General features: G+C 41.0%; 1 protein-coding gene across 4 annotated transcripts in view; it reads right to left on the reverse strand.

The window, feature by feature from the left end:
- Positions 1-13,396, reverse strand: part of DOCK8 (dedicator of cytokinesis 8) — a 192,190-nt gene that overhangs the window by 28,957 nt on the left and 149,837 nt on the right. For all 4 annotated transcript variants that reach the window (XM_019730243.2, XM_019730266.2, XM_019730259.2 and 1 more), the window contains 8 exons: positions 11,988-12,133; positions 9,916-10,098; positions 9,411-9,540; positions 8,352-8,439; positions 4,379-4,475; positions 2,834-2,968; positions 1,815-1,967; positions 585-743 (listed from right to left, as the gene is read on the reverse strand). In XM_019730243.2, coding sequence (XP_019585802.1) covers positions 585-743; positions 1,815-1,967; positions 2,834-2,968; positions 4,379-4,475; positions 8,352-8,439; positions 9,411-9,540; positions 9,916-10,098; positions 11,988-12,133 — 1,091 coding nt within the window. The remainder of the gene's footprint in view (positions 1-584; positions 744-1,814; positions 1,968-2,833; positions 2,969-4,378; positions 4,476-8,351; positions 8,440-9,410; positions 9,541-9,915; positions 10,099-11,987; positions 12,134-13,396) is intronic.

Below are 13,396 nucleotides of genomic sequence, written 5' to 3' on the forward strand. Positions count from 1 at the left end.
TAGTTCCAGTTATTTGTAACTGAAAAAGCCCTTAACTGTAATCTGTAATATCAGGGCTTTTTATACCAAGTAGGAGGCAGTATATATATATTGTATACATATTACAGAGGGTGCCAAAAAAATGTATACCCTTTTAAGAAAGGAAAACTGTACTAACATTGTAATACTCAATATATACCAGTAACAAAAGATCAATACAAGTCACTTTTGACTTCTGCAATTACAAGAGGTGCTCAAAGTAGTTACCGTCAGCGTCCAGACACTTCTGATTACGGCAAACTACTGCTTGAGCAACGTTGACCAAAGTGTCCATTTGTATACATTTTTCGGTATGTATGTGTGTGTGTGTGTGTGTGTGTGTGTGTGTGTGTGTATATATATATATATATATAGTAAAATAACATATTATATATCATTATATACTTCATATATAAATATATAACTATATATTTTATAATTATATTGTATGTATGTGTGTATATATATAAGCATATGTATACACACACATATATGTATATGTATACAAGTTTATCATTGGTTGATTCCCAACCCATTCATGATATAAACCATGCTCTTCAGGCTACCTGGATGGGGAAAGGGGTGCTCTGCATGGCTTTGTCCTCTTCTGCATAGGCCAAAATTGTCCTCAAGGATCTTCTCAGATGCTCCTCATTAAAGTCTGGTGCTTTGCCCACCAAAGATGCCAGAGACATGGTTACTTGCATCTTTACTCTTGCAAAGTTCTGCATCAGGGAAAAGAAAAAAAACAAAACGAAATGGAACAAATCAGAGGCACTCAGCTAGTAGATAATTGAAGGCAATGGAGCCAGATACCAATAACTGTTCGATGTTCCTTTAGCCGGTCTCAGTCATCTCCTTCTCTCTTAATGAAATGTGAACCACACTTTGCACAAGATTCATATTGTTGTTTAAATGGTTTAAATGGATACTGCTCTGACATAAATCTGTCAGCTCCCTTTAGATTTTCATCGAGGCCTGGGAGGCTTCCACGCTGCCAGGCTGGAAGGTGACTACAAAGTTGGGTCAAAGGACGTCTCCTTCTATGCCAACATTCTTCTTCTTAGGACTTTAGATAAACTGCAAACAGGAACAGGATCTCCACGGCCAGGATTTCTGAGATTTTGGACTCTGGGTCAGCAGTGACTGTCTGTTTCTCCTTTCCTTCTAGGCTCATGGAAAAATATGTCTATCCCAAGGTCCCCTGAGGAATGTCCGAAATGCTTTTAAATAGCGATGCTTAACATATCAGGAGGACCCTGCCTTGCTTCCGTGAACCAAATTTATCTTTTAATATCACTTGAGCATGCTCTTAACAAGACCACGAATCTAAATTCCAAAAGAACAGAGCAAAATCTCGACAAACAAAAGCAAAAGTTGACTGTTCAATAAAACTGAACTCCAAAGGCTGCTAAGCATCTATTAAAACTCAGGTGCAGATGACACTGATCATTTCAAATTCTCTTCCACAGTCAATCAGAAGTGAGAAACAGGACACTCTCTTCTGAATTCTTAAACAGCCTGTTGTATTTTTTCCCACAGATGACAACTTTTAATTTTTATTTATTTACTTATTTACTTATTTGATTGACTGAAACACGTGGAAACCACTGTATTCATCAGTCTTGATATTCACATTTGGATGCCAATCCCCACAAAAGCTGGTTATCTATGTACATACTCATTGTTTCCTTCATATAGGACAGAAGTAAATGGCAATCCGTAAACTTTTCCTGAACCCATGCTTTGCACTGACTTTACTGATCCCAGGTCACCCCGCTGGGCTGAGCTCTTACACTGATGGCTCCAAAACTGAATCTCATGAGGAGGTAGAGGGTGGCACAGGCTTGGCTCCGGGTCACATCTATGCTGCTGCTGCAGTGGTGTAGGACACGCTGACACAGGTCTGCACACTGCTCCACCTCTTCCTCGAACAGCAAGTCGCCAAACTAGGACAGACACAAAGGGCCGTTAGGCGTCACTTGGCACTTCCATCTGCTTTCTGGACTGGATGCTTGTTGGAATATGCGAATGTCTGCTTGGACAAGCACAACGCCCAGAAGAGTTAACGCACTGCTCCATAAAGATAGAGTTACTTGAGTCACAAGGTGAATTGAAGCAATGGAGTGACTTAAGATTTAATTACGAACTGCACCACTAAGACCAGAGCTGCATCATTAATCGCATTGTCAGCCAGGTTGCATTCACTGGCAAAGTCACAACGCTGAAGGAATTATCCTGAGCTTCCTGGGTTCCCTGGAAATTACTGGTGACCAAGAAAGCGAAAATGATCCTGATAGGAGCAGAATTCCCCTTTCTAATTGCAAAAGAGCCCACGTAGAAGGCACCAACTGAGATTTTCAATAAAAGGGGAGAAAGTAAACTGCATTTTACCTAAGGAATACCTATATTCTTCACGCTACAAGGAACTGACTTATAATCGTCCTGTCATTTTATAACGTGACATTTGGTAAGGCTCACAAATGGGCTCATGTATAAGGACTTTAATCTAAGATGTGGTATTTAAAAAAAAGGGGTGAAAGGCGAATTCGCTTTCGCTCAGTTGCTTTGTGTTCTCATGTCTCTAGTGAGTAGCCACTGCAAATTTCTATAGTTCAGCCCACATTTCAAGGGTGAGAGCCCTGTTTTTCCTCTCCATGGTGAATTTCCGCAGAATGAGTGCATCTGCTTTCTTCCTGGGGAGACTTTGGCCTATACTGCAGTACTGTGTGGGTTTTGGTGCAGCTGAGGGGAGAAACGTGAAGCCAGATGAGAATCTTAATTAAGAGTAAGAAAACATGCATTCCATGTTTACCTTGGCAATGAGAGCTCGCAGTGTTGCAAAGCAGTGAGTCAGGTAGGTGGTGCTCTGGTCACAGCTCAGAGAATTCACCAGGACCCTTAGAACACCTCCCAGCAGGCTGTCTTTACAGTCCAAAGCCGAGCTTGCCTGGGGGAACAGAAGAGCATCACTGAATCCCTGCACTGGGCCAGTAAACTGAGGGGTGAAGATGCAAGTAGACACTTTTAAGATGCTGAGATGCTGTAGACACAGAGATGCTGAAGTTCCACCTCTAAGATCTTAAGGGTTTGGTAAAACATCACACATATCCATTAATCACCATGTGAGCTGAAGACTTATTTCCAAGTGGGACTTTCTTTCAAAATGCCCAATTGATTTGGGATATATGCCTAATTCTGGGCTGCTAAACTCAGTTCTAAGGTACACCTCCCCCATGCTGGGAAATAGCTTTTGGAATGTTCTGTCTTTGTATATACAAGGCACAGCTCGCCTTGTGAGCTGCAAAACACAACCATGGGTCTCCCAAGACAATACAGGCTGCTGGATGGTAGTGATGTTTCTAAATGAAGCTTGTTTATCAGCTATAGTAAAATTAGCACCACCAAAGATAATGAAAAGTTAAGTTTCAGCTTTCTTTGAAAATTGCAAATACATTTTGAGGACTGGTGTTAGGTATATAGTCCTCAAAGTAGTTTTGTATAAAGACATAATCAATGTGATGCCAAGTATCAAAGTTATCAAAAATACCACATACTTTTTGTCTTTATTTTTCTACAATAATTACCTTGATTTCAGACAACTTAAAAGTCGGATACGTAAGGTGTCACTGTATTCCATCAATATTTCTTCTTCTAACCCTAAAAAGCAATACTGGATCTAGTCTAAATGATTTCTCATTGGAAACACGGAAGGACTCATTTTTTCAGGTTAACTAAAAACCCACTAACACCTCGATGTCTTGGGAATTTTTGGAAACATTCACTTAGAAGAGGCCATTGTGTGATGAATTGTATTACTGCCAAGTTCACAGTGACACTACAATTTTCTGTAGCAGGAATGGGAAATTCAGGGCACAAATAACTTTAACTTCATTAATTTGTGTCCAAAACAGACACATACTGGTTTTTCTTTTTAACCTAATTCAGTCATAATCTCAGCTCCTGTACCAGACATCAATCATAATTCAACTGGAGTTGACCCATCAAAACAAAACAAAAAAACAACCCCAAACTAGCTACTATCCCTATTTTAGATACTGAACTATAAGCCCACCATCCACATTATAAACTTGATACACTCAGGCAAATTTAGCTACGAGAGTCAGTTTATGAACTCATTCCAAGCAAACAGCAAGTCCAAGAAGCCTGAAGAATGTTCATTATCTCTGGAATTTGTAAGTTGGACACTAGTGTAAACAATAAACTGCTCAACTTCGATTTTTTTTAAAAAAGGCATTTGGGATCATGTTTAATTCTTTTACAAATTTCTGTAAAGAATGTTTTATTAAATTCCAGTAAACATATTCATGTTGAATAGATCAGGTGTTGTTGTCCTCACCTGGATAATGTTTTCCTGCATGTCAAGGATGATTAAATTTGCTTCTGTAGCTAGATTGCCACTGATCAAGGCTTCTTGATCTAATTCTGCCTTTGTTCTAAGAAAAAAAAAAAAAGGTCAAATTAAAGTGCATATCAAACCTGGCCATATCCCAATGATAGCAATCTATGCAACAAGGCATAAAGAAGTCCTCTGAACAGTCAATCTTGGAGTGAATACAAAGCAGCGGGCTACAGGTAACTAAGGAGTAGGTGCTTTCTGTGATTAGTGTCTGGTTAAAAAAATTTTCTAGGTAAAGTCTCCAGGCCATCCTCATCCCCACTATTATGAATAATGATGACAATTACAGAAATAACAGAATAGGTAGAAAAGCAATTATTGGTTGTTACCAGCAATTAGGCTTGCCAGTCAGATTGCTGCTAAAGCCTCAGGACCATGCCTGCATTTCATGCATGAGAACCATCTCCAGATCTGAGCCAAGGGAAGCCTCCGCAACAAGCTGGAGGGAGTGAAACTGGGTGTGATGTGAATTTGGCAAACAGTGATGCTACTGGATTAGGAAACTGTGATGCTTCAGAACCCGGTCAGGGAAGAGTCAGTCTCTTGACTTCTCAAAGGCCGCCTTGGGGTTGCACAGCCAAGTACAGGCCTTTGTCCTTCTGTAATGGGAAGCATGGTTGCATTCCTGTGGAACAGGCCATCTAACATCCTACTGGAGGTTACTGGCTATTACTCAGTAGGGGATGGGAAATTGCCTGGTGCTACTCCGCTGTTAGGTTTCATTTTAAGGAATCAGAGCGTTTTACACACTAGTTCATCCATTCTCATAAAATCCAAGTGAAACTGGAAAAGGTATTTTGTATCATCTAAATTTGGTTGCTAGGAAAGGGGAGTGTAAAGAATTGACTTTCCCAAGATGCCCCAGTGGCCAGAATGTTAGCACAGGGGTTGAGGTGTCATGATGGGAGCTCAAAAGTCTTGGACCCGGATCACCAGCTCATCTTGAGTCCCCTTCACCCAATAATGGGGACAGTGCCTTGCTCACAATGCCATCAAGGGCTCAGAATACATAGTTCCCTTTGTTTTCACACTTATGACAGGCTTTTTGGTCCCAAGCCGCTCTACAATTTTTTCTCATTCTCCACATGATAACATTTATGTATAATAAATGAAATATAAAAGCTACTTTGTATTAATTTACTGGTAGGTTTAGATTTAGAGCAATGCTATCCAATAGAAACATAATAGGGGCCACAGATGTCATTTTCTATTCTGTAGTAGCCATACTAAAAATAGCAAAAAGAAACAGGTGAAATGAATTGTAATATATTTTATTTAACGCAATATCAAAAAATATTGCCAATGTATAATCACTATAACAATTACTGATGAGATAGTTTACATTCTCTTGTTTGTACCAAGTCTTCAACATCTGGTGTACATTTTTCTCTTACATTACTACTGTGGCTACTATATTGGACAGTGCACTTCTAGAATGTCCTGATTTGTTTTTTTCCCCCCAATTTTTTTTATAGTGGTAAAATACACATTACATAAAATATACCATCTTAACCACCTTTAAGTGTATAGTTCAGTGGTACTAAGTATGTTCACATCGTTTTGCAATGATCACCACCATTAATCTGGTTTTTAAAAAGCCTATTAACTATTCCTTTTAAATAGGTTCTCAAATTTGACTGCACGACAGAATCACCCAGGGAGTTTTATCAAATACTGTTTTCTGGGTCCCACCACTGGAGACTCCAAATTAATTGGCCTTGGGTACATCTGGCACTGGAAGCTTTGAAAGCTTCCTGGGTGGTTCTAATGTATAGCCAAGGTTGAAAATTACTGCGCTATAAGAAAGAGAGCCAAAATAACTGAAAAATGACCTGAAAGAAAAAGGCGAAAGACCCCACTATTGTAATTACAAAAATTTTCCAAATAGCTAAATTAAGCAGTTAAAAAACAACAACAACAACAACAAAACATCATCCTGAAGCTCTGCAGAGGTGAACCCTTAGCCCTGACAATGAGCCACCCACCAGGTAGCTCAGGGCTGAGAACTCGTCTAGAGAGAATTGGAAGGCCCTGCATGGAAAGTAAGGCTCAACGTGGTGCTGTTCCTGCAAGCAAAAGGGAACGGTTCCCCAAAACATCAATTTACACAGCTCATGCAAAACATGCCTTGTTAGACTCTACTCTTAGTCTCATAGAGTAGATGCCCTAACCAGTAGATGCCCTATGCATTTCTGTAGCACCTACTGCATGCACATTTAAAAAAAAATTTTTTTTTGTTTTGTTTATTGCCTGAACTAGAACTTATGCACTCTCAGAACCAAATATCTTATAAATTAGTTCAGGGAACTTAAAGCAAGAATAAAATACCAAACACAATTGGATATCATTAAGAAGTCCAATAACGAGGCTATCAAAGTAACATCTATAATTAAAATGTCTTTGTCTCTTTAATGTTTTAAAATAAATTTGGTTCCCAATATTCCTATAAATGGACCAGCATGATGCATTCTTGTGGCAGCAACAAAGATAGTAACTTGGACACTTGTCTTATTAGGGAGACCACCTCAGGGATGATGTAGATGCCTGATCACTGCGCTGTACACCTGAAGTGGAATAATAGTGAATGTCAACTATAATTTTATGTATATGTGTGTGTGTGTGTGTGTGTGTACACATATATATGTGTGTGTATATATATATATATATATATATATATATATTCACAGGAAGTGGAGTACAGCATAAGGAATAGAGACAATGGAAATGTAACAGCTATATGCGACAGAGGGGTAGTAGATTGGGGGAGGGGGTTATCACTCTGCGAGGGGTATAGATGATAAATGTCTAACTATTACAGTGTTCTGTACACATGAACTAATATAAATAAATAAATAAATAAATAAATAAAACGAAGATAGTAACTTATGTTTATTTATACAACAACATGGCTACGCAAGTTTGCCCCACCCTCCACTCCCTTACGATGGGTGCTTCATACACCATGGGGATACCCTTCCTAGGCCTTACCCAGTGTGTGGTGGGGGGTTCTTTAGCTGCTGTGCAATGCTTTGTTCAGTGAACACTGAGGTTCACTAGACTACCTGCTGCTAAGAGGAAGGGCAGACATGTGGTATATATTCAATAGGTTTAGTTTTATGCCCCATATATCCAGATTATTGCACACACATATATATCATATATTGCAATCCAAGCAGGATTTTTCTTCTTTCATTTCTTTATAATTTTTCTGATAATACACATCATAATACATCCGTTGTAGGAAACACAGCAAAGTGTAAAGAAGGAAACACCAATTACTTCAACACCCAAAGTAAACCACTGTTAATATTTTGATAAATTTCCTTCTAGGTTTTTAAAAATATATTTACTATATGTAGTTAGAAAATTAAGATTCTACTTTAAAACCAAGTGTCTCTCCTGCTTTTATTCACTTAACATGATATCATAAGCATTTCCCATGTCATTAAAATGATTTCAAAACATTTTAATGCCAACCTAATATTTTCTTACATATTTCCCTATTCTTGTGCATTTAGAATGTTTCCAATGATTTTAATTTTTTATGTAATGCTGATATAAATATTCCTGATTATACATCTTTGTACATATTTCTGGAGTAGAAATATAAATTGAAATCATTTCGGGTAATCTGTCCTGTCCCAATCAGCAGTTTTGGTTAAGCTACCTGAGATTGCTAAATATTAGTTTTCTTTTAAATACTTATCAATGTAATAAATGTTTAAGAACTGGAAATCGTAACTCCTTATACCTTTGATTATACCGAGTCCCTGGATGTACTGAATTTACACAGATAATGATGATCCATTTTCTTACCCTTGGAAGGATGTAGTTGTTTCAGTAATACAAGTAGCCTGGGAAAAATAGTTTAGCACTTTAGGTAAAAGTAGCACAAAGTTGTTGAGTGACTCACTTATCTAGTTTCTCATTAGCTTGCCGCCAATGTGTCTGCTCTTTCTTCCATCTCAAATTTTCACTTAGGCATGAAAATCGGTCATTCCCTAGGAGTTAAGAAATGCATGATAGGAATTTGATTAGCATGAAACCCTCCAAGATAACCAGAAGTTCCACAACAAGCTCAGCTAAGAGGCCTCAGCCCTACTGCTCTGGCTAATTAGAGTCCATGCTGGATGCTGGTAGGAGACAAAGCCCATGTCCATGGCAGGCTGGCCTGCTCTTTGATTGATACGCTAGAGCTTTAGAAGAACCCCTGCCTTTCTGGAGTGCTGCTGAGAATGTTTCTCATGAACACAGAGTTCCGGTGAAACCCTGGAGGTTCTCGCTGAGTTATTGAAAAGGATAATGTGGGTTCAAATGAAGGTGCTCAGCCATCTCTGAAAAAGCTGAGCTCCCTTCAATTCTTGGTCACTTGTCCCATGGCACAGAATGAGCTGTCACTCTGATTTACTTTGACACAGGAAATAAGACCGAGGGTGGGTGAACACTTCACTCTATTCTACAATGATGAGCTTAGCGTTTTTGAGATCATTCCTGGTGTGGTAGGGTCCCTGGGGGGCTGGAACACTCTGAGACCACTGAGTGGCTTGGTTCCATCCTTATAGTGCCCTGAGTGATTTGGGGAGATGATCTAGGAACCGGACTAGCCATGGTCTTGACCTGGCTCTGCACAAACTAGTCAAAACCCCAGGAGAGGCTCTGGCCTTGAGAGAGACACCATTCATCTCATCCTATGACTTACAATCTTGGATGTGACCTTTTATTGCCTACAAGTTTGAAATAGAAGATGCCATCTGGGGACATTTCCAGGGTCCCTGTGGTCTCAGGAAAGCAGCTTTCCCTTAGAGGCACAGGGCTAACGTTACACATCATGCACAGAATCCCAGAACCTGCTTGTCTCTATTACTGTAACGTCTTAAGAAAGTGATGGTGTCTACTCATGTTGGGAGGGCACTGCTGCCCACAAACGGTGCAGAACTCACACAGAAAGCAGAGCAGGGCGGACCCCATGTACCTGGAACCCGGCGCCGCATCATCTCCCCTCTGGCCCCTTCCCCGCGGAGCAAAGCCTCCTCCAGCCTGGCCTTCACATCCCTCGACTTCTGCAGGACCTGGGTACTGACCTTGTCGGAGCTCGGCTTTCCCTGGACAGGGCAGAGACAGAAAGACGCTTTGTTTGGTGAGATCTCTGCCCATGGGGAGAATCCTCAAAACAGAGCACCCATGGTGACATTGGCCAGTTTGGACATGTGCTACCCAGAAATGCTGTCCTGGGGGATCTTATTGGCTGAAATCCTGTTAACAGGAATATGGCGCTTTCTGCAGAAGGCAGGGATCCTTTCCCTGGGGCATTATCATAGCTAGGTAGGTTATGGATATGCAAATAGGCCACGGATTTTAACACAGAAATAAGAAAAATTACTGATGTCTCCATTGCCCAAACAAAGAAGGGCAGCAACAAGATCGGATGGAACTTGGGAGATGAGAGCTGGTGTAAAACTGAGCCGCTCCACACTTACCTTATACTCAAAACATGAGACACAGATGAAAAGGAGGTCTAAAATCCTGTTGAGTTGCATTGATGGCAGGTCAGCAATCCACTTCCTAATGAGGCTCTGATCTGCATTTTTCATGATCCAGAGGAAGCAAATCATGAGGTTTCGGGTTGTGTCAGCATTCAGCATGTTGTACTGCTTGTAGGGCTGGAAGCAGGCAGATTGGGAGATGAATGCAGGAGAAGAATGTGAACAGCATGCACAGTGAAAGTGTAAGGGATGCCAATCTCTCAGAACACAGTAACTGTACTTCTTCCTTGGCTGGGGTTCTTGTTCCAGGAACTCTGCCTTTCCCAGGGCCGGGCTGCTCAGCAAAAGGGCTTGCTCGGGGCAGTAGTTATTTGAGCCCGGCTTTCAGCCATATAATTGTGGGAACCCTCTGTCTCTGGAGCACTGTGGTCTGGTGGTCTGCCTGGGACCTTGACCACCCCTCCCCCAATCTCAGTGATAACAAGGGGGCTCCCATTCTGCTAAGATCTTCAAGTATTTCTCCTTCAATCTGGACACAAGACAACTTAGAGCAGAGTCTTGTAGCGGTGAACTGGCTTGGCTGGGTTCCCGACATACCCTAACTGTTCAAGATTCAGCTTCTTTGTCAGAGTCCAAAGTATAATATAAGGGTCATGAACTGCTCAGTGATTAATCAAATCCATAATTTAGTGGAGTCCTGTGTAATGGGACTTTAACCATGCTTTATGTTTTCCTGGGGGTGTGGGTGTGGGGGTTCAGGCTCTCTGCTTTAATACTTTGGCCACAAGTGTTCATTTTAGAGTGCTGAGCACACTCTCTGTTGCTCATCAAATCAACACAAAGAATAATATGCGGCTGCACCCTTGGTTCATGTGGCGTAGCTAATATCCAATGGAATGCAGTGGTGAGATTGCAATGAGGTATTTGTCAGTGTGTGAGGGAAATGCTGGTTTCAGAGGGGAGTGACAGGGCTCATGAAGTTACTTTAATGTCAGATTTTTCTGAGCATGGTGACACGAAGACATGAAATCTTTAGATATAACTTCATAGGGAATATCTTCTAACAGGTGAGCTTTGGGCGTTTGGGCATTTGCCCTGAGATCAAATAGCTATGTGAAAGGCATACAGCACCTCAAGCAGCTAACACTGGTAAGATGGATATTAGAAAGGTGGAGGAGGTCATAAAAGCCAGTATTTATCAAACTGCAGAATGAGTGATGTCAGCTCTCAAATGTCTCTTCTCTTTTTCACTTCCCTGCCCTGCACCTCTCGTGGGGGGTGTACCGGGGGTGGGGAATGCCCAAGCGCTGGAGGGAAGAGGAGAAAGTCATCCTGCAAAGAAGAGTTGGATGTCGATGCTGCCTTTCCAGCACCGAGGTGTGTTCTCTGCAGATACAGTCTGCATTGAAGTGCTAAGTCAAATGAAGCTGGGGGATGCAGCCCTGTCTTGAAAAAGGGACAGTCAGAGCTCATCAAGGAACAGAGATAGATCATACCTCAAGCGAACCAGAGGGTGTATTCCTGGAAGAGCTCCTCGTTAAACACAGTGTTTGTGCATAAGGACAGAGCCAAACACCTCTACTTAGGGTCTCTGGGAACCTCCCAAAGCTGACACTTAAGAAGTGTCTATCAAGCAACCAGCCCTCTTCAATCTTTTTTTTTTCTTTTTGGAGGCATACACAGTATGAATAATAAATACATGGAATAAACACAGCCCCACCCTTCCACCTGAGGGAGCCTTGCTCTAATCGTCTGCAATAATCTCTGATTTCCCGAGTTCGTTTCTCTCCTGCTGTTCTGAGCCTGGAACTCAGCACCACTGAGGCTGCCTGAATTTGATCTGTGGTTCTCTTGCTGCGGCCAGAACCCTGTCGGACTGTGTGCAGCCTCATCTGCACCACTTCCCTCCACAGCTGCCAGCCTCACGATGACTCCTTCCAGCATTGAGCAGTAAGGCAGAAATCTCCCTTGCCTGCTCCACGGTGGGTTCTGGTAGGTGAGTATAAGAATGAACCCATGGGAAAATACACAAAATAAAGAATAAACTAGAGAAGCGTGCAACATACCAAGGAAGACAGCATAGTTCCGCTTGTCTTCAGATTAAAGTGGTTCCCAGCTATGGCCAGCGCCACATTCTGGTTAATTGCACTATTCCCTTCTTGTTCTTCATCCGAACCACTGGTGCGATTTTTCCCACTACGGGCATCTGTAGCTGTGATTAAAACATCATTAGTCTTATCATATGATCCAGCAATCATGCTCCTTGGTATTTACCCAAAAGGATCGAAACCTTATGTCCCCATAGAAAACCCGCACATTGGTGTTTATAGCACCTTTATTCATAATTGCCCAAACTTGGAAGCAACCGAGATGTCCTTCAGTAGGTGAATGGATAAATAAACTGTGGTACAACTGGACAACAGATTGTTACTCAGTGCTAAAAAGAAATGAGCTAGCAAGTCATGAAAAGACATGGAGGAAACTGAAACGCATACGACTAAGGGAAAGAAGCCAGTCTGAAAAGGCTACATACTGTATGATTCTAACTATGTGACATTCTGGAAAAGACAAAACTAAGGAGACAGTAAGAAGTTCACTGGTTGCCAGGGGTTAGTTAGGGATAAGGGAGGAAGAATAAGCAGGGCACAGAGGAATTTCAGGGCAGAGAAAACATTCTGTATGATACGACAGTGATGGATACATATTATTCATTTATCCAAACCCTTAGAATGTCCAACACCAAGAGTGAACCCTAATGTAAACAATGAACTTTAGGTGATAGTGATATGTCAATGTAGTTTATCAATTGTAAGAAATATACCCCTCCTGGGGCGGCCAGTTAGCTCAGTTGGTTAGAGCGTGGTACTCTTAACAACAAGGTTGCTGGTTTGATCCCCACAAGTGTACCCTTTTTTTAAAGACTATATTCTCGTTAGTTTATCAATGTAAAGATTCCATGTACAATAGATGCACTATATGACCTTAATAATAGAACATTTTTTGCTGTTTTCCCACTTGTCAGTTACATCATGACCATAAAGTTCAATGCATATGTGAAGAAACCACCAAGATTTAATAGGTTCAAAGACAAAGTGCTGAAAAGTTCTGATCCCAAGTAATTGATCTGCAAAGTTCTAATAAACAAGGAATCTTTGGAGAATGTGTGCTAAGGTGGATCCCTGCTTTGGGAACAGAAAGTCATGGGTCTTCTAATGCAACTTTCATGCAAAATTCTAGAAATGGTCTGAAAATTACCTGTCCTGCCCTAAAATACATCTTCAAATTTTGAGGACCACATTGTTCTCAATTTGCCCTCCTATCAGGCATTACTAGAGGAAGCTCAATACGTGTCGTCTTGCAGCCCACTAAATCCCGTGTGCCAAGTTTGCTTCTGTCATTTCAATCCCCATTTTATTGCTCATTTCAAATTTCATTGTAATTAGCACCATAATGATTTTAGAAATAATTTAATCAC

The sequence above is a fragment of the Rhinolophus sinicus genome, linkage group LG04 (assembly GCF_036562045.2).
Source record: "Rhinolophus sinicus isolate RSC01 linkage group LG04, ASM3656204v1, whole genome shotgun sequence".
Taxonomy (NCBI): Eukaryota; Metazoa; Chordata; class Mammalia; order Chiroptera; family Rhinolophidae; genus Rhinolophus; species Rhinolophus sinicus.